Source organism: Siniperca chuatsi, linkage group LG14 (genome assembly GCF_020085105.1).
Source record: "Siniperca chuatsi isolate FFG_IHB_CAS linkage group LG14, ASM2008510v1, whole genome shotgun sequence".
NCBI classification, from domain to species: Eukaryota; Metazoa; Chordata; class Actinopteri; order Centrarchiformes; family Sinipercidae; genus Siniperca; species Siniperca chuatsi.
This window is the reverse complement of record NC_058055.1, coordinates 12,704,783-12,722,080: the sequence shown is the minus strand read 5'-3', so window position 1 is coordinate 12,722,080 and position 17,298 is coordinate 12,704,783. Positions and strand designations below refer to the sequence as shown.

At 40.0% G+C, this 17,298-nt stretch overlaps 1 protein-coding gene across 9 annotated transcripts in view; it reads right to left on the bottom strand.

Moving 5' to 3' along the window:
• LOC122887875 (pro-neuregulin-2, membrane-bound isoform-like) overlaps window positions 1-17,298 on the bottom strand; it is a 74,988-nt gene that overhangs the window by 36,617 nt on the left and 21,073 nt on the right. For 3 of the 9 annotated variants that reach the window (XM_044221517.1, XM_044221516.1, XM_044221515.1), the window contains exons 1-3: window positions 14,349-14,580; window positions 3,980-4,145; window positions 2,649-2,767 (exon numbers count right to left, since the gene is read on the bottom strand). In XM_044221517.1, coding sequence (XP_044077452.1) covers window positions 2,649-2,767; window positions 3,980-4,145; window positions 14,349-14,436 — 373 coding nt within the window. In that variant the 5' untranslated portion in view covers window positions 14,437-14,580. Of the gene's footprint in view, window positions 1-2,648; window positions 2,768-3,979; window positions 4,146-7,004; window positions 7,022-13,864; window positions 13,885-14,348; window positions 14,581-16,040; window positions 16,059-17,298 lie in introns of those variants that run through there. The other 6 variants (XM_044221513.1, XM_044221512.1, XM_044221514.1 and 3 more) reach the window with 4 other exon arrangements.

Sequence of the window (17,298 nt, the reverse complement as noted above, 5' to 3'; positions counted from 1 at the left end):
AGCAGCTCTCGGTCTAAACGAATTATATGTCCTCTGCATCAAAATCAAGCAAATAGCACATTTGGCTCAAACAGATGTTTTTAAATCCAACCGGTTTTATAGGCAAAGAAAGCCCATTATTGTCACAAACATTTCTCAACCTCTGCTGATTTCAGCCTCTCATCAGCATATGATAATCACAGCAACATGCACTGTTTGCTGCCATTTCCTTTTATTGACGTATGTAGTTTCAGCGAAGCCCTCCCCCTGCCTATGGACATACCACCCCTGATTCGCCCTGTCTTGCCTTCTCCCCCGAAGCATGACGAAACTAGGCGTGCTGTTGTAACACAATGGGACTTCTTTATTGAACAGTGAACAAGCACATTCGCACATACACAAACAAAAACACATGGAGACAGACATCTGATGATCGCGGCACATGATAGGACCTACAGTGATGCCATTGTTTGAATATCCAGGAGTGATTTAAGGAAAAGGCGGTGCTGACAGGCAGCCTCGCAAGGCACATACAGGGATGCATTTACACAAACGCATGCACAAAAATGTGCAAATGTGTATGAGATTCAAAGCACTGGGCATAAATATGCACAAATGTGTTTTAACATCAGCTTTAACTATTAGCACCCTCTATCAAAGATACATCATATTTTGCTCCAGATGTTTGGATGTCATGTTTTTTCTTGTTTTTAACAGTGTTGCTATGAATGAAAACACTGTCTAGTGTACCGTATCATTGCTCAGTCATGTTTTATCCATTGTGGCTACTGTACGTCTCAGCCCACTTGTTCACTGCTTTGTAATATTATATTTTCTTTGCATTACAAGCACTTTTGCCTGCTAAGATCATCATATAGAGTTTCATGGGCCACCAGTCACATGTTCATAAGCCTTCATTAAACACTGAGTCAAACAGGTGCTACCACCAGGGATTCCCCTGACCTTTGCAGGGTGTAGAGCACGATTTAACCTATTTTATTTAATTGCCATTAAGCATGATTGTTACAGTGATTACCGTTTATCAAATGAATTTTTCATAAATGTTAGCACTGGCTTGGAATCTTGAGTCTATGACCCTTTTAATAGTGCATGCTCAGGAGTAGAAAGAAATACAGTATATCATTGCACTGGATTAAAGCCAAGTGTCATAACAGGCATACAGTATAAGTCACACGATCTGGCTATAAAACTCAACTGAAGCTTTTTAGATGTCAGAAAATAAAAAGAGGCAATGTGCAGACCCATTTAAATACAAGATGGATGACTTATATTCCGCACAATTGTTTGCTGGAAATGAAACTTGCTTGTTGGAACTACTGAGAATCTCTGTGTTTTCAAACACAATGGGCCATTTCTTTATCTGAAAAGAGCTGCTACTCTAATAATGCAGCTCAGCTTAAGTCTGCTAACCGTAAACAATAGCACTAAAAGGTGGCCTTGACAAATATAAAGAGAGAAGGGGGAGTGATTATTGTGCTTGAAATTTAATACAAGGACACTGAGTGATGGCTAAACTCCAGTCCCTCCCTTTTCCTTACCAGCTATACCTCTCATTCCCTCATGCCAGTGTGGGATGTCCACAGAAATCATCCTGCTGTCAAGGTCAGCAATGAGAATGAGAGTATCTCCTCTGTAGTGCGGTATACGGAACGTTCCTTGGCATCACATTATTTTTAACTCACTGATTGTCCAAAAGCAGTGAAAGTATAGTGACATGGTTCACTTGCAATAGCATGAATACGAATATGTCGTCATGCCATAGTAAGTAAAAAAAAAAACACTGTCTGCACTGACTCTGTTCAACATCACAGTACAGATAGAATATACAGTATAGATAGAAAGAACAGCCAGGTGAATTCAATGTGCCAGCAGGAAGTTCATGGACATCAAGCAGTTTCTGACTCATGTGTGCCAGACAACCTGCTGTATAGTTCTCTGACAGTCCAGAACCAGATAACATCAAGTCCTTCCTTGATCGAGGCAGAAGCACAGCTACATGAATTGTATCTGCTGTGTAAGGTCCTTATATTTTTTCTGGCTCCATCCACTCAGACAACAAGCGACCCACAGCAGTCACACACTCACTACCCGCACTGCATGAAACAAACACAAACTCACCACCCCACCAAATGGAAGCAGCTGTTATCAAAAGTCTTTCATCTGCTACAGTACAGTGCAAAACTCAGCAATGCACACACACCACTACTGAATAAGCCTGTTAAGATTCTATCACACATTCTGAAGATTTAGGGACTTTTTACAACTTTCATATTCTGTCGAGCCATGTTTTAGGTTTTTTACTCTATAGTCTGCTGCTTTTGTTGTGTGCTAGTGACGGTCAAAGGCACTGTGCTGTGTAGTTTTGTGGGATTTCACATTGCCGGCAGACTGCAGTGAACAGAATAACTGAGAGATCACACCATACATTGCATTTAAATTCCATTCACCTCCAAGTATGATGTACTGCTCCACTGATTAATGGACCACAGCCACACGTGTGGACAGTTGTTCTTCATGCATGTTACCATTGTTACATGCCTGTTTGAGATGGCTCCTTTTGATCTCTCATTTGGCAAGAGAACAGTCATAATAACAACAACAGTGTACATCTGTGGCACTTCACTTGTTGCTTAGGAGTCAGTACTCACTGCTTTGGACGTTAACAGTGCCAGTGGAGTTGTCCTTTCCCACTGTGTTCTCCACCACACATGTGTAATTCCCAGAATCCTCCAGTTTTGCTCTGCTGATCTGGACTCTGGAGTTTTTCCTGTGGGAGACAACACTCGCAAAGCTGAGTCAGGGGAATTGGGGCAGGGAGGAAATAGCATGGAAACACAACAAGTGGAAACATGGGGGACAGAGAGGCAGACAACAGGGCAAGCAGCAATATGGCAACAACTCTCTGCTTTGACAGGGATACATAATCACTTACTCTGGGGCCAAATTTGAGGGGGAGAAACTGCTTACAATAAGAAAGGATAGGACCAAGTGTTACGGCTATCAAGCGTACTGTATTATAAAAGGGGTTCTTGGTTTTAATATCCTTACATCAGCAGGAGGTTTTACTACTATGCTGTCTACTTAAGCTCGTTTTTACTATTTGGTATTTTCTCCTCAAAAATATCTAACATTTTGCAGATATTCTCTTGAGTTAGTTGCCGTAATTATGTCATCATTAGCCGGCCTGATTGAGAGAAACCTGGATATGGCGGCGCCAATCAGCCTCGCTGCTAATTTGCCCCAGTGGCTGACTGTGAACTGCAACAAAAAAATCCCCTGCAGCCCAAAAAGAATTTTTCCAATCGACTGCTATCATTAAAGAAACGTCTGTAAAACTTTTGACAGAACACCTCGAACTGCAAACAAGGTCAATTATAACTCTTTGTGTTGTGAATTTTGAAAGTGTAAAAAAGCTAATTTCTGTGTGTGATGTCATTCCAATGTAAAGTCTATGGGCTGAGAGTACTCTTGTGATTAAATCGCTGAAATGTTTAACTGCAACATGCTAAAATGAAGTGTAAAAGTAGCACAAGTTGAGAACAAGTCATGACCCTATAAGGTCAGTTTTATACACAGCAATGTCTAGCTAAAGTTAGGAAACATCAGCCACTGGTTGTACTCCATCAAGCAAAACTTGACTGGTAACTTACATTGAGGGTGGATGTGTTTTAAATGTAACTTTTTATTTGTATGAAAAAGTTATATAGGCATAAGAAGGGATCATACATTTACTTGATTTAATATAAAACATTACATTACATTTCAATGAAGGAATAAGCCTTAATAATACCAAATACTAAATAAATGTTTTTATTCAATTTCTATATTGATATTGATTTTTAAACAGCTGGTGTCTGAAAAACTGCATTAGCACAGTCTGCTGATAAAAGCAACCTTGCTTCGACTTTGGAGTAACTCCGTCTCTTTTCATCTTACACTGTTTGTGTACGTTTACAGGACATGGGTGACTTGTACTCACTGGCTGTTCCTTATTCTGACTTTTTTGCTTTTCTTCAGCTCGTTGCCATCTTTGAACCATCTGTAGGTAGGGAGAGGGTTCCCTGTGGCCTCACACTTAACTGTAAGCTTGCTTCCCTCGTCCACTATTATAGGATTCCTCATCGGTTTTAACTTTGGAGCCGCAGCTAAAAAGAGAGAAAGAGAAAAAACCAATGTTATTAACCACTATAGACACAAACTTGATTATAGTTTGGTTTGCACAGTTCTGTTATGATTGTGTGTTAGTGTTTTAGGAGAAACAGCGAGACAAAGAAGGACAGAGAGACAGCAATGGAGCCAATCATCATCTCTATGGACTGAGCCAACAACTCTCTCATGTGACCACCAGATGTTGTCACTAGAGACATTATCAACTTTGCCTCAGACTAATAAACAGGCTGAATTTCACTCTGGTTTTGCTGTTATAAAAACACCTGAAGCAATATTTAGCAAACATCCACCAGCTGATGAAGAAAATCTGCAAACACAAACTCATGCGCAATTAGAGGCAATTGGTAAACAAGAAAAGCCAATAACATTTTGACACTATAATAATATAATAACTAGTTTGTTGTGATGACAATATCAAAAAGAAAACGCTTTTATCATAACTCTTTTATCTGCTGCAGTACTTTGCGAAACTGCAAAACCTGTTCAATTCTATCACAAACTTCATTCAGTCACTTTTTACAACTTTTATACTCTGTTGAGCCATGTTCATTCAGTTATACCGTAGTGTTTATTATATGTGAAGATAATCATTATCTTGGTATATTCCATACTTTCTTGCAACTTTTTTTCCTCCGAAGAAAAAGCTAATTGAAATATGAAAAATGATCTCTGTCCAAACGCACACATACATGCACACACACTCAACACACACTCACACAAACACTTGCCAGCTGACAGCTGCACACATGTTTAGGAGAAGACTCATCCAGGGTGGAGCAAGAGAGAAGGGGTGAACAAGGGTCACCCAGAGGCTGGCCAGGATGCCCCTATCTCTCTCTCTGTCTCTCTCTTACACACAAACTCTCTCCGTGTGTAACATTTACATTTTTATGCATGACATGCTAAACTGAGTAGTCCTACAAATTACAGCTGTTTACTGTGCACCACCTCTAAAGGGTGACAACAGAATGAAGACAAACAAAGCATGACAAAGCAAAGTGAAGTATACATAGGTAATGACTTAAATCAAACAGTGAAATAGAGGTGCACCAAAATTATCCCGTCGTCCTCTATTTTGAGAGACTGTCCTACTTCACTGATCTGATAAAGGCGACGCGTCTGCACAGAAAGAAAAACCTTAATGATACTGCATTTTTCATTTTCTTTGTGGATTTAAGTGGATAAGTAAGTGTGATGGATTTGGGGTACAGTTAGGTTTGCGTCTAAAACAGCATTTACACACGTCAAATTTACCATCAATTTCTGCAGTGTTTTGAAGGAATCGTCCCATGTCAATTCTGCAGATGTCACTGTTGGTTATTACTCATCCTAACTCAGCTCACCATATCAGCCACACACACAAGTATTCACATACAAACAGCAGCCCTTTCTTAAGCTTTGCAAACCCGGCAGATGTGGATATTCAAGAGCTCTGTCGACAGCAAACCAAGCACCTTGTGAGTACATCCTGTGTGTTCTGCCACCTCTGGTCACTTGGCACTATTACTCCTGATAGGAGCCAGAGGTCACAGCTCTCAGTTCCAGCCATGGATCTCTTTGGTACCAGGCATTGAGCGACTTCTCAGTTGATGTTGATGACAATTACGCAGCGTAGATAAAGTCTACTATCATCCAGCCTTGTACATCCATTTTGTGTCTGACTTAAATGTCTGAGGCCCATAGATGTAGATTGTCTAGATTATTTTAAAATTAAATCCTATCACTGTAATTAGCTTAATTTGTACAGTAATCTTGGAGAGATCATTGACAGTGCTGAAGACCTTTGACATTTTCCCAATTTAAGGGGCACCAATGACCAGTTTTGAAATACAAAGGCAATTCACATTACAAGAAGCCATGATTATTCCACGATACTGAATAGCACATACACTAAGAGAGTTGTTTGTCTGGCGTACACTTTGTGCTAATTTCCACTGGAATCACAGATAGTTAAATGTCAAATTCAAAATAGCTCACAAACAGCACAGATCAATGGAAAAGCAACTATTTTTAGTTCAAAAGCAGCTATTTGTTACTAAAATTACTCTGTAGCTGGTAAGACAGTGGACTTTTATCTGTGAACAGCTTCCTGTTGGAAAATGTGAGTGATGATATTCATGGTATTTGGAAAAGAAAGACGAAGATTCTAACACAAGGCAGATGTGCCTTTGTACCGGGGTACTTAGTAACCTTAATGAGCTTATTCTCAGGATGGATCTTTGTGCTGCGATTGCTTGGGCAGTTAGTTCAAGATTTTTATTGTCCCAAAAGGGTTTGGGACAATTGCCAACCCTCATTTATGCAGCAAGGCATAAATGTGGTTTTGCTGAAAGTCATAACATTATATAGGCTGAACATATACGGTAAATCACCATTTAAAATCAGCTCTTCAAGTGGTGTAGGTGGGTTTATCAATAGCCTCCAGCAAGGCCATATACTGAACATGAGAGTCCTGATGCTCCAGATGTTCTTCATTAAACATTTTCTGTTATTTAACCAATGCAATGTACTATATGAGACTTGATGTTAATAAAAGATCAGACTGCACAATGCCCTGTTTTCATATTACACTGGCTAATGGAAAAATACCAACACTGTATCAGTTGTACTGCACGTAATGACACAGGGTTTTGTAATTACATGTCACATTGATGAATGCTATAAAATGTGTACATATGTGATGTTTGATAAGCAGCTTCATCACACATTTTCATGAGTTGTTCTTGTTACAATTTGGCAAGAAAACTTTTATTGGAATCTAATTAGAAAGACTGTTTGAATACTGCTGTATCTGATGACTGATACAAAACCTTACAGAACAGAGTACAACTTACAAAAGTCTGCATGTGTACATGATTTCCATTTTCACTCTGCCAGACTCAGCCCAGCACACTGCCTGAGGAAAGCCTTGTCAGTCGTAGTCAGAGAAAAGCAGGAATGAGGCTGCAGCATAAAGAAAAATGTTTAGTACTTCGGCTGGACACAGGTTTGTCCTTGCCAAGCAAATTAAACAAGCTTTGTCCTTGCCTGGAAAAGTTACAGAAACACAGGACTGTACTTCTCATCAACCCAGCGAACCAGATGTGTAAGAGGGTCTGCTCCATCTACAGGATACAGCTCTAATGAAGACACAGTCCATCAGATACTCTAGCTTTGAGATACAGATGTTTAACATTATACTGCATAGAGAGTAGTCTTCACATCCATGTTAAATAATGTCTGTCTCTGAAGCTCTTTTATCTGTGTAACACAAAATAAATTAATCAACAAATACCTCTAAAATCCATAAACGTCTAGAAATCATAAAAGAACATTCTCTGACAGCTTGGTCAGTGATATACAGCAGTTGCTCATGTTTGGAATGACAGATGTGAAAAACAGTCATACAGTAGATAATTGATGGACACAACTTTTTATCAGTTATAATTAATGTTTTCCAACAAGAAAATAAGGAGGCATTATCATTGGAAATAAAATAATTTCTTGGAGACAAATGGTTATCTCATTTCCCATTACACCAGTGGAAAAAAGTGTCCGGCAGCAGTGATAAACCCTTGCCTCAACAACAGCCTGATTCTCTCTTTTTGAAGCGGAGGGGCAGCTGCAGACATGGACTATAAAAACCAAATTCGAGAATAGAAGCTTGACCGGCGTGTCAACAGCTCATGCCTTGGGTAACAGTTGGAAACCTCAGCCCAGAAAGAGGTTCAAAAACAAAGTCACTTCATGAATTAACAATGCATTGCTCGTATTATTGAGTTAACATTTCTGTTTTACTTCCAGGAGCTTAGAAAAGGAATCTAAGGCATGCCTTTGTATTTTCCCTTGTAGACAAAGTATCCCTGATTACTCTGGTGTTATGTCACTTCGCTGCACGTTGTCAAAAGACAAATTACATGGTGAGACAGCTAGAGAAATGGGTCTTGCATGTGGGAATGGTCTTCAGACACTGCACACTAGTCACTGTAACACAACATCTGTTCAAAGAGATCATTTAACAGCCTCTCACCACAGCCAAATGCACTTTCACCAAATGATTATCTGGTACATTGTTTGTATATGACTCCAAACCCTCTACTTCACTCTCATTAAACTCGATAGGCATGCTACAAATAGGGTTACTTTTCAAATTAATTAAATATGTTTTATGTTTCTCTGTGACAGTAAAACATATAAAGAAGTCCAACATTGCATGTCAAACTTCTATTATTCTGATTTGGTCAACATTTTACCCACAATCCAGACAACCAAAGACTTTTGTGCTATAAGATGATTATTTTATGGACACTAATGAAAAATTATTTTATGATTAGACTTTTACAGAAATGGCAATGGCTACTTCAATTTTAGTAAATCAATTTTTGGTTTTTATCACTTTTCATGTCTAAAAATTTTGCTAGCAATCCATCACTGACTATTGATGTAAATCTAGTAGGGTTTCTGCACACAACAAGCCTTCAAAGCAGACACAAAAGTACAGTAAACAATGTAAACACAATGCATGGGCTCCTCGTTTTCTACAAATGTGAACTGAAAAAAAGTTAGCTAACTTTGTTTTTTGGGATTTTGTTTGGTTGCACAGTGAAAAGCACAAAATCACCAAAGCACATTTTGCCACTGTTTCAATAGTTTAAATTATGTAGGCTAGCAAGATATTTTAACATGTCATTTGCAATAAAAGTTCAAAAGACAGTGAGGTGAAGGTGGAATGTAAACATTTGTTTCCAAAAAGAGCTGCTTGTCAACCCCCCAGAAACCAAAAAAAAATCAGTGGAAAGAGCCAAAAAGCCATCATAAATGCTACTACTTTGGGTGAATTAGGACAAATCATTCATATTTGCTTACAGGGAGCAGAACTGGCCTCCATTTACAGTTTCACTGCCCTGAACATATTGAAGCCAAACTTTACCAATTGGCCACAGTCTCCGTTCCTGCCAGAGAACAGGTTTTCCTCCACAGTGAGTGATTGCAAATCTGTGTCTACGTTTGTTTCAGTGGTTTAGCGATCCAATATTGCAGTTTTTACTGTAAACTGTTTTTGCGATGGTTCTGAAATATACAAAACATTGAAATATTCAATGTACATTTGGTGCTTTTACATAAACCTCTACAGTTCATGCATATGGTAACTGGGCTACTTGTTTAGATGTCTGCAGTACGGTATATACAGCATACATTATACTGCAATAGGACATGCTGCCAATTAACAGAGTCTTGATTTTGTGATACTTTATCAGTTTTATAGCCATTGCCACGTAGTTTCATATCAACCAAATTTCAAATTGTATTGCTGACAATAGTAAATTGTGTACAAGTGTCACTCAATAGCTTACTGTGTATGTGAAATAGCTGGTGGGTATAGCAACTGGATGACAAAAAGTTCCTGCAATTAACAAAGTGTGAACATCTTTGCTCACAGTCAGCTCTATGACCACCATGTCTTGTAGTGCAAAAACCACCAACAAGGAAAGCCAAAAATGAGTCCAGAGTCACCTCTTCACAGGTTATCTGCTTCAATCGCCTTCACAATATCTATATCTATCTTACAGCATATTAAATAAAAATGTGTCAACATTTTCAGTGGAAACTGTCATACTGAAATAGACAAAACAAAATTAAAATAAGATTACTTTTGCACAACCTACACAGTGGAAACTCATCCTGGCTAGAATGCTTTAGTGGTCTCTGTGTTACATTGCTCTTTTGCAATAATGATTGCTGTGACTTCTTATGAAGAACAGTGTATTACTGTTCTTTAACTAGTTGTAACTGGATAGTAATTATTTATTTAATTTTCAAATTTATTCCCTTTCAATACTAGTTTTATGTAAATCTAAAAAAATAAAACATCCTATTAAACCCATTGCCTGCTCTGTCCTGGTCTTACTGCTTTGTAAATTACTTTTGTGTTCAGGACACTTTCATAGGTAGCTGTGCTAAAAAAAAAAAGCTGGATGCAAATACTGTATGATCATTTCCTTGACATTTGCCTCTCAGTAGCAGCCACATGATGTACAAATTAAAATTATTTTGTTACTCAAGTTACATGAACAATTCCAACAAAACATTTAGATTAACAACTAAGAGTTTGTTCCACTAAGCAATATTTCTACATTAACCATCAATGAAATGACTATGTGTAATGTGAAAGTGTCATTAATACTACTGATTCCACTGACAATCACCACCCCAGTATATAGCTCTACATGGTTGGGTCCTTCTGCCTCTCCCCATATAACACTGTGAGCAAATGCTCCCAACACACACACTCACACTGGATGTTCACTGCCTGCCCATGCCTGAAATGGTGAGGAATCAACATTAAATACAGGCTGGTGAAGAAAGTTGAACATTGAGCAAGAGATATGATTCTCAGGAATTTGTAGATAAAACCAGGGCAGACCAGATCGAATACTGTATTGCACCACAACAGCTATATAGAACTCCAATGGGATACCCATGTGACTCTGTTTCTGCTAGATGTGTAATGCCTTTTCAGACAGACACAGTGATTTGGGTTAAACATACATCTGCCCTCCTCCTAACCTGGGCTACTCAACGTTGGTCAACAGGCATTTATATAAGGGATGGGAATTCTGCTTAATACTGCTGCTGCGCTAGCTGACTAATTTACAAAGAAAGCAAGACATAGAGAAAGAGGGGAGAAAGATGGAGGGAAAGGGAAGTCATGCACAAGTGGGCACACCAAAGACTGCAAATGTTACGTTTGAAGTAGTTTCTTGTAAAATATGTCCATTCATTGGTATAGCAAAGTAACTAAATATGAAAGCAAGAAGGGCACTTGTAAAGTATTTGCCGAAAATGGTTAACACTATAACAGCATGGCAAACTATAGTGCATAACATGCACTCACAACATTACATGTAAGTTCTTTGGTAAACCAACAATTTCATCTGCAGATTGCTTTCAGATTAAAGATTTGTCATAATTTTTCTCTAGACATTTTCTTTGAGAACCACCCTTCAAAAGACTTCTGTTTGCTTACCAATTTGTGGTTTTGTTTTATCACGGACAGTGAACTTAACACAAAAACAGAGTTTCTCTATGCACACATTTCCAGGTGTTTTATAGGCACTATAATGCTGTACATATAGGTCAGTTGAATGAAGAGTGAAGTTGTATTAGCTGGCTTTCTGATTAGTTTTCCTGTTTCCAGTTGTTGTTTGTACCAGCACACCAACAAGCTATTTTGTAAGAGCAATTATATGAAGCAAGATCACATCAGGATTGGAAGCTGAGGTTGTCTGAGGATTCCCCATCACCACTTCCTCTGACTACTGGTCTCTGTTTTGTTGCTGAATAATTTAAGTAGCTCTATTTCAGTTGCAAAGGTGTGGCAGGTGTTAGTACATGATAAAAAGCATCTGGCACAAAATGAAGGAGCCAACTCTTCACTTCCATAACTAATTATTACCACCCTCACTACGCACGCAAACCCAGTCACACAGAAAGGAACTTGTTGTGTTTTGTCTTGACATAAGATAAAACGGAGTTTACGAATCATAATGTCATCACCAGCAAAAGTATGTAGGTCAGGCAGACTGTACAGGGATTTTTAACTACTACTTGAAAAAAGAGAGACATACATTCATGTTGTATTGTATTGATGACAGATTTGATGCCTTAGTATTTTGCTCTCCTTTACTTATGCTTAAGAAAGACAACAAAGTTGCACAGTTTTTCCCTCCCTCGGGTGTCTTTTCTTTCCAATGAGGACCAACATTTTGGCACAAATGTCTTTGTTAGGGTCTGCAGAAGTTTTTCCTTTCTAACCCTGGGCCTGTTTCATTAGAAAAGTCATGCAACATTCTTTAAAGAGTGTTAACGTTCAGCCACATGGCTTTCAAAAAAGAGACCTCAGAGGAAATCATCATGTAACATTGCAGCAGCAGAATGTCCTAAATCAACACTTTCTGGTCCAAATGCTGGAGACGTCGTAGCCAGTGAAAAGGCAGTTATAGCTGAGAAATACCTGCTGTGGGGTAATCTCCTTCAATAAATGTGGAAAACTAAGTTCTCAGGGAACTTGGGGTACAATACTGTCTTGTTCCTGTGATGTCGGTGATGGTTGAATGACAGTCCAACAACCTCAACCTCAAGAGTGCTCATGGGCTAGATTACATACAATTATATTCTGACACACCTCATCCACGCAAGCATGTGTACACATGCACACACACTGCTGTATACATTTCTACTCATTTAATATTTTTTTAATTAGTATATAGATCACGCATAGCTGCACCTCAGGTTGTGCAGACTTGTTCCCAGATTTTCAAATGATTACTTCTTTTAAAGATGATTTATTGATAAGCTGCATCCTCAACAAAGTGATGTCAGTCATGGATAATTACAAATTGGCAACATGTATTAAAGAGCTAGATCAGAGTGAAGTAGTGGGTAGAGGATCTATCTCTAAAAGTGTTGTTTGGTTCCTCTCTTTTTATCTTGGATGACCCATTTTGGAGCCTTTTAGGCCCAGAACACACCTGATGCGGTGTGTGAAGAATCATTAGTGCAGACACAACACGCATCATCCATGAGCGTGTCTTCATTTTGACCTACTTTGAAGCTCCATTTTAGAATGGGTAAGTGTATGGTTTCACACAGGTTACCCATTTACCCAGTTCTGTGATAAATCAATAACAGATCTAATTTTTCATTAGGAAAATGATGATTCAAGATCAGATTATCACGCTCTGGATACATTTAAAATTGACAAGACACAGCTGCATGTATCAGTGAACAACAGCAGCAAATACACTTACAGTTACAATGTTAAATGTAATTTGATTGAATTCAACAATAGGCAAGCAAAGTTTATTTTCATTTGTGTCATTTTGTGAAAGGTAGAGAAAATAAACCAGAATATGTCCATCACACGCAGCTCTTCTCTATGTGAATGGCAGCTGTGCGCTTTGGTTAACAAAGGTGCCAAAAAATATTCGGCAAGCACCCTGTGTCCAGTGTAGTTTGGGGAGCTGTTTATCTTACATGTTTATAGATCACAATCAAACTTGGAATGAGGACCAGTAATTATTTATATATTCAACTTTTCATGGGTAATAAAACGAGAAAATTAACCACAGATGCCAAAAACAATGACAGTAGCACATTTAAGCTGAAAAAGGCACAATTTGGATACCTAGAAGGCCTACAAAACATCTTCTACCAAAAATTAGTCTTGAGGGTAATCTGTTGGAAGTTGTCAGGAGTGACATCAGCAGGTACAAAATGGCTACCAACATCAAGAGATGCTGCCTAAGATACAGTATCTGATCAAACCAAGAAAGACACATTCTGTAGCAGCTACGATTAAAATCATGGTATTGTCTTAAATTGTCCTTAATGTTGGGCTTCCCCATGACCTGAGGTCAAACTACAGTGACATGCTGTAGCTTGTAGGATCCACCACTGAGCAAGCACATTGCTATGTTTGTGACTCTGAAAGACAAACAGCTCCCGTGCTATTCCAATGTCAAACTAGCGTCCTGCTAAAATATAGGCAGACTTTTATGTTGGATGACTCACCACACACAATTAAGATGAAAGCACTCTAGCAACTGTTGAATTATTAACCCTGTCAAAAAACGCGTAATGAAACATCGTATTACGCGATACAAACATCACTTTTATGATCAATTTGTTAAAAAGGCAAAAAAAATATTCAAACCTGTGATGTGTGGCAGACCATTCGTGAAAACGTGATCGTGATAAAGCACAGTTATTCCCAGTCATTGGTTTTCAGAGAGCTCATAATACAGCTGTACTTTAGCTCTGTGAGGTCCAGAGCTTGTTCAGCTAAAACTAAAGTTTTTGTTGATTTTGTACACAAGTCATATCATTTGACTTCCTCACAATTCCAAAATGCTGCCAAAACCAGATGTGCCTCTACACGTTGTTGGAGACCAATCCATGTGACAACCTAGCAGCAAGCTTTGACAAGCCAAGGGGATACTTACTTTGTACCACACTTCCGTGATACAGTAACACAAACTTAATCTCACTCTTTTTCTCTCCAAGTCTGTCTCTCTTTCTTTCACACACACACACACACACACACACACACACACACACACACACACACACACACACACACACATATATATGTAAATACATACAATGCTACACAGAAACCACCTATAATTTCCTTTTACCTTGAGTGGGATCGCCCTCTTTCTCCTTTTGTCCTTTCTTACCCCCCTTCTTTCTCCCTTTCTTATCTTTCCTCTTGCTCTCCGTCATGCTGTCAGAAGTAAGTAAATCCTCTCAGGAGTAGACACAGTGAAAAAAAAACAGGTAGTCCTATTGGGAACGTGTGGCAAGTGGGCACCACCAGACTCTGAGCCTGTTAGAGCGTCTCTCCTCCTATATAGACTCACACCAATCAAGTACAGCAAGGAACCACCTACTCACAGCAGGGCAGAGGGGGAGGAGGGAGGGAGGGAGGGAGGGAGGAGGGAGGAGCAGGGAGAAAAATAAGGAGAGAAAGGTAGAGAGGCACTGCTCAAGAAACTAAGAGGGGAAAAGTGAGAGAATACAGAAGGAGCGAGGGAAGAAAGAGGAAGGGAGCGAGGAAGGCATTTCCCATTGCTTTAAGGCAATCAACTGTTCCATTACTGGATTTATCAGATAAGCAGTGGCTCTTCCAGGCCCTGCAGCCACGATGGAGAGAGACCAGTCCTAAGGAGTCCACACAAAAGTCTGAAGTTGGCCCATTCAAACTCCATGGCCACGCTTTGTAGCCAACTCTGTTTCCCCTACCTCGGGAGCATCTTCTCCTTAGTAATGACCCATGCAAAAGTGGAGCGAGACCACTTAAGTTGTCCCCTCTGCACCGCTGACCCCACCCAGATAATTCAGAGACCTGCCCTTGCCAGGTTGATGTCGGGGTCCCAAAACACTTCACATCTGGTTCAGATTTGCTGAGCACAGATTCTGTGGATGCGTGTAAGAAAGCGATGTGTGAGGTGCCGAATATCAGATCACAATCTGTGAATCTGAGACTGCTTCTTGAAAAAACACACCAAATCATCTTTGGCTTCCCTAGCTGCTCCCCTTCCTCACCTCTCTTGTCTGTCAGTCACCCTCTCAGTACTACAGACGAGTTCCAGCATGTCTCTGGTTGTGTCTCTCCCTCTCTGTCGCTGTTACCCAGGTGTCATCAATGTCCATGCAGCAATAAGGCTTTAGAACCATTAAAAGATGCCTTTATCTTTGAAAAACTCAGCTGTGTGCATATGACACCAGACCCTGGTCTTCTGCAAATTAGTCAAATCCATGTCTTTTATTTGTGAAAGGTGAGGAGGCATCTCACCTTTGCTTACCTTTGGTATTTTCTATTTATTCAGTAGAGAGTTTGAAAGCACAGAGGAAAATAGGGCAAGGGGAGACACATAAGATAAAGGTAGGACAGGACTGAGCTGAAGGCCAGCAGGGGCACATGTGTGGCTCCTGAAGTAGCACAGGGAAAGTACAGAAGTGTCTTGGCAAGCGACTCCTGATTTTAATACAAGAGGTTTGTGAGAAACAATATCTAATTCAAACATAACTTCAACAACAACAATGCTGCAACTAATCTGTTTATCTTCATTTGACATAGTCCAAACTGTGACTACATGATAATCGCAGTATTATCTTAAGCTGCTATATCAAAGTAAGGTTTTCTAATTTCATGCTGACTGAACTCCACTGCCCTCCTAAGTGGCAAGAAAATAAAATTTGTTAAAACAACAGAAGAGTAACTCTCAATGAAACTCTGTGTTAAAAAAAAAAATCTGCTGATGAGTCATCTGCGGGGCCCTCCCGGGGTTTGTCTCAGTCCAGCCCGCAGAGGATTCTTGACGTACCTTGGGAGGAGGCAGCAGCAGCAGCAGGGATTGGAAGGGGGCAGCAGAAGGGTCATGTCTTAACAGGTCAGCACACTCAGTAGCATAAGCCTCATCTGTGCGTAAGAAGAGGTCAAATCGAGGCCAAGGTTTGACACGCCAATCAGGTCCAATGTAGTGCTTTTCCTACTTCAAAAACGAATTGCTCTTTCCACTCTCCTCCCCTCTCCTCTCCTCCCCGTCGTTGTTCCCGATGATCTAATCTGTCAGCAGAGGTAACTGAGGACTGGCAGGGGCTACGGTGTGTCAGAAAGCTGCCCCTGCCGCCCCACCACCCTATCTCCCTCCCCAACCTCAACACTCACTTCCTCCTCTACAGTTCAACAAGATGAGACTCGTTCCCAGGCCTGTGTGTCTGTGGGTGGGCATGCGGTTTATGTATGTGTCAGAAATGCGAGTATTTGTGACGTAAGACAAAAGAAATGGGAGTTTCGGGATGATGGGATGTAGATTTAGAACCGGCTCCTTCAAGATCCCACGATTGTCTTCAAGCAAAGCCACACAGGATGCAAATTAGTGCAATTTATATATGAGTAATGAGGGTGCACTGCACATAACTGTAGGAGCACTGGGAACAACCTTGGGGATAGTCATCAATATGTAGCTCTGGTCTCAAAGTTTTTGCAAACTTGTGAACTGCTGCTGAACTGTGAACAAACTCTAAAATGTTCAGTGTATATATAGAGTTTTACGATCACTACTTGCCACAACTGCGTCCCACTTGGCAGACTTAAACATGTATATGCAAATATTGCACATGAAAGGGGAAGGAAAGGGAGTCATAGACCACACACTGTAAGAAAATTTGGTTCGATTTCTTGTCCACAAGACTGTGTGACGAGCTCTGAACAAGGTTGAGCTTTTGTATATGAGATTGTGGAAGAGTCTGAAATGAACTCCATTTTTCACACCCAGACACAAATATGGCCATGGACATGTGCATCTAAATCTCTTTCTCTTTTTTCTAGTAAAGCATCTGCTGTTTTTCAACAGCCGTGGGCCGTCCTTGGATCAGGGTCTGGAGGTGGAGGGGCACAGTGGGCCAGTGTGGGAGGAGCATGACTTGAAGAGCACATCAAAAAGAAAAAAATGGAGTCAACCCCTAAAAGTTCTGACATGGATCCTTTGTATGCCCTGCTCATAAATGCTTCACAGGCCCCATTTCCGCCTGCCTCCTAATCCCTCCTCGCTGCCCCTAGAAGAGGGGAGACAGTTTTCC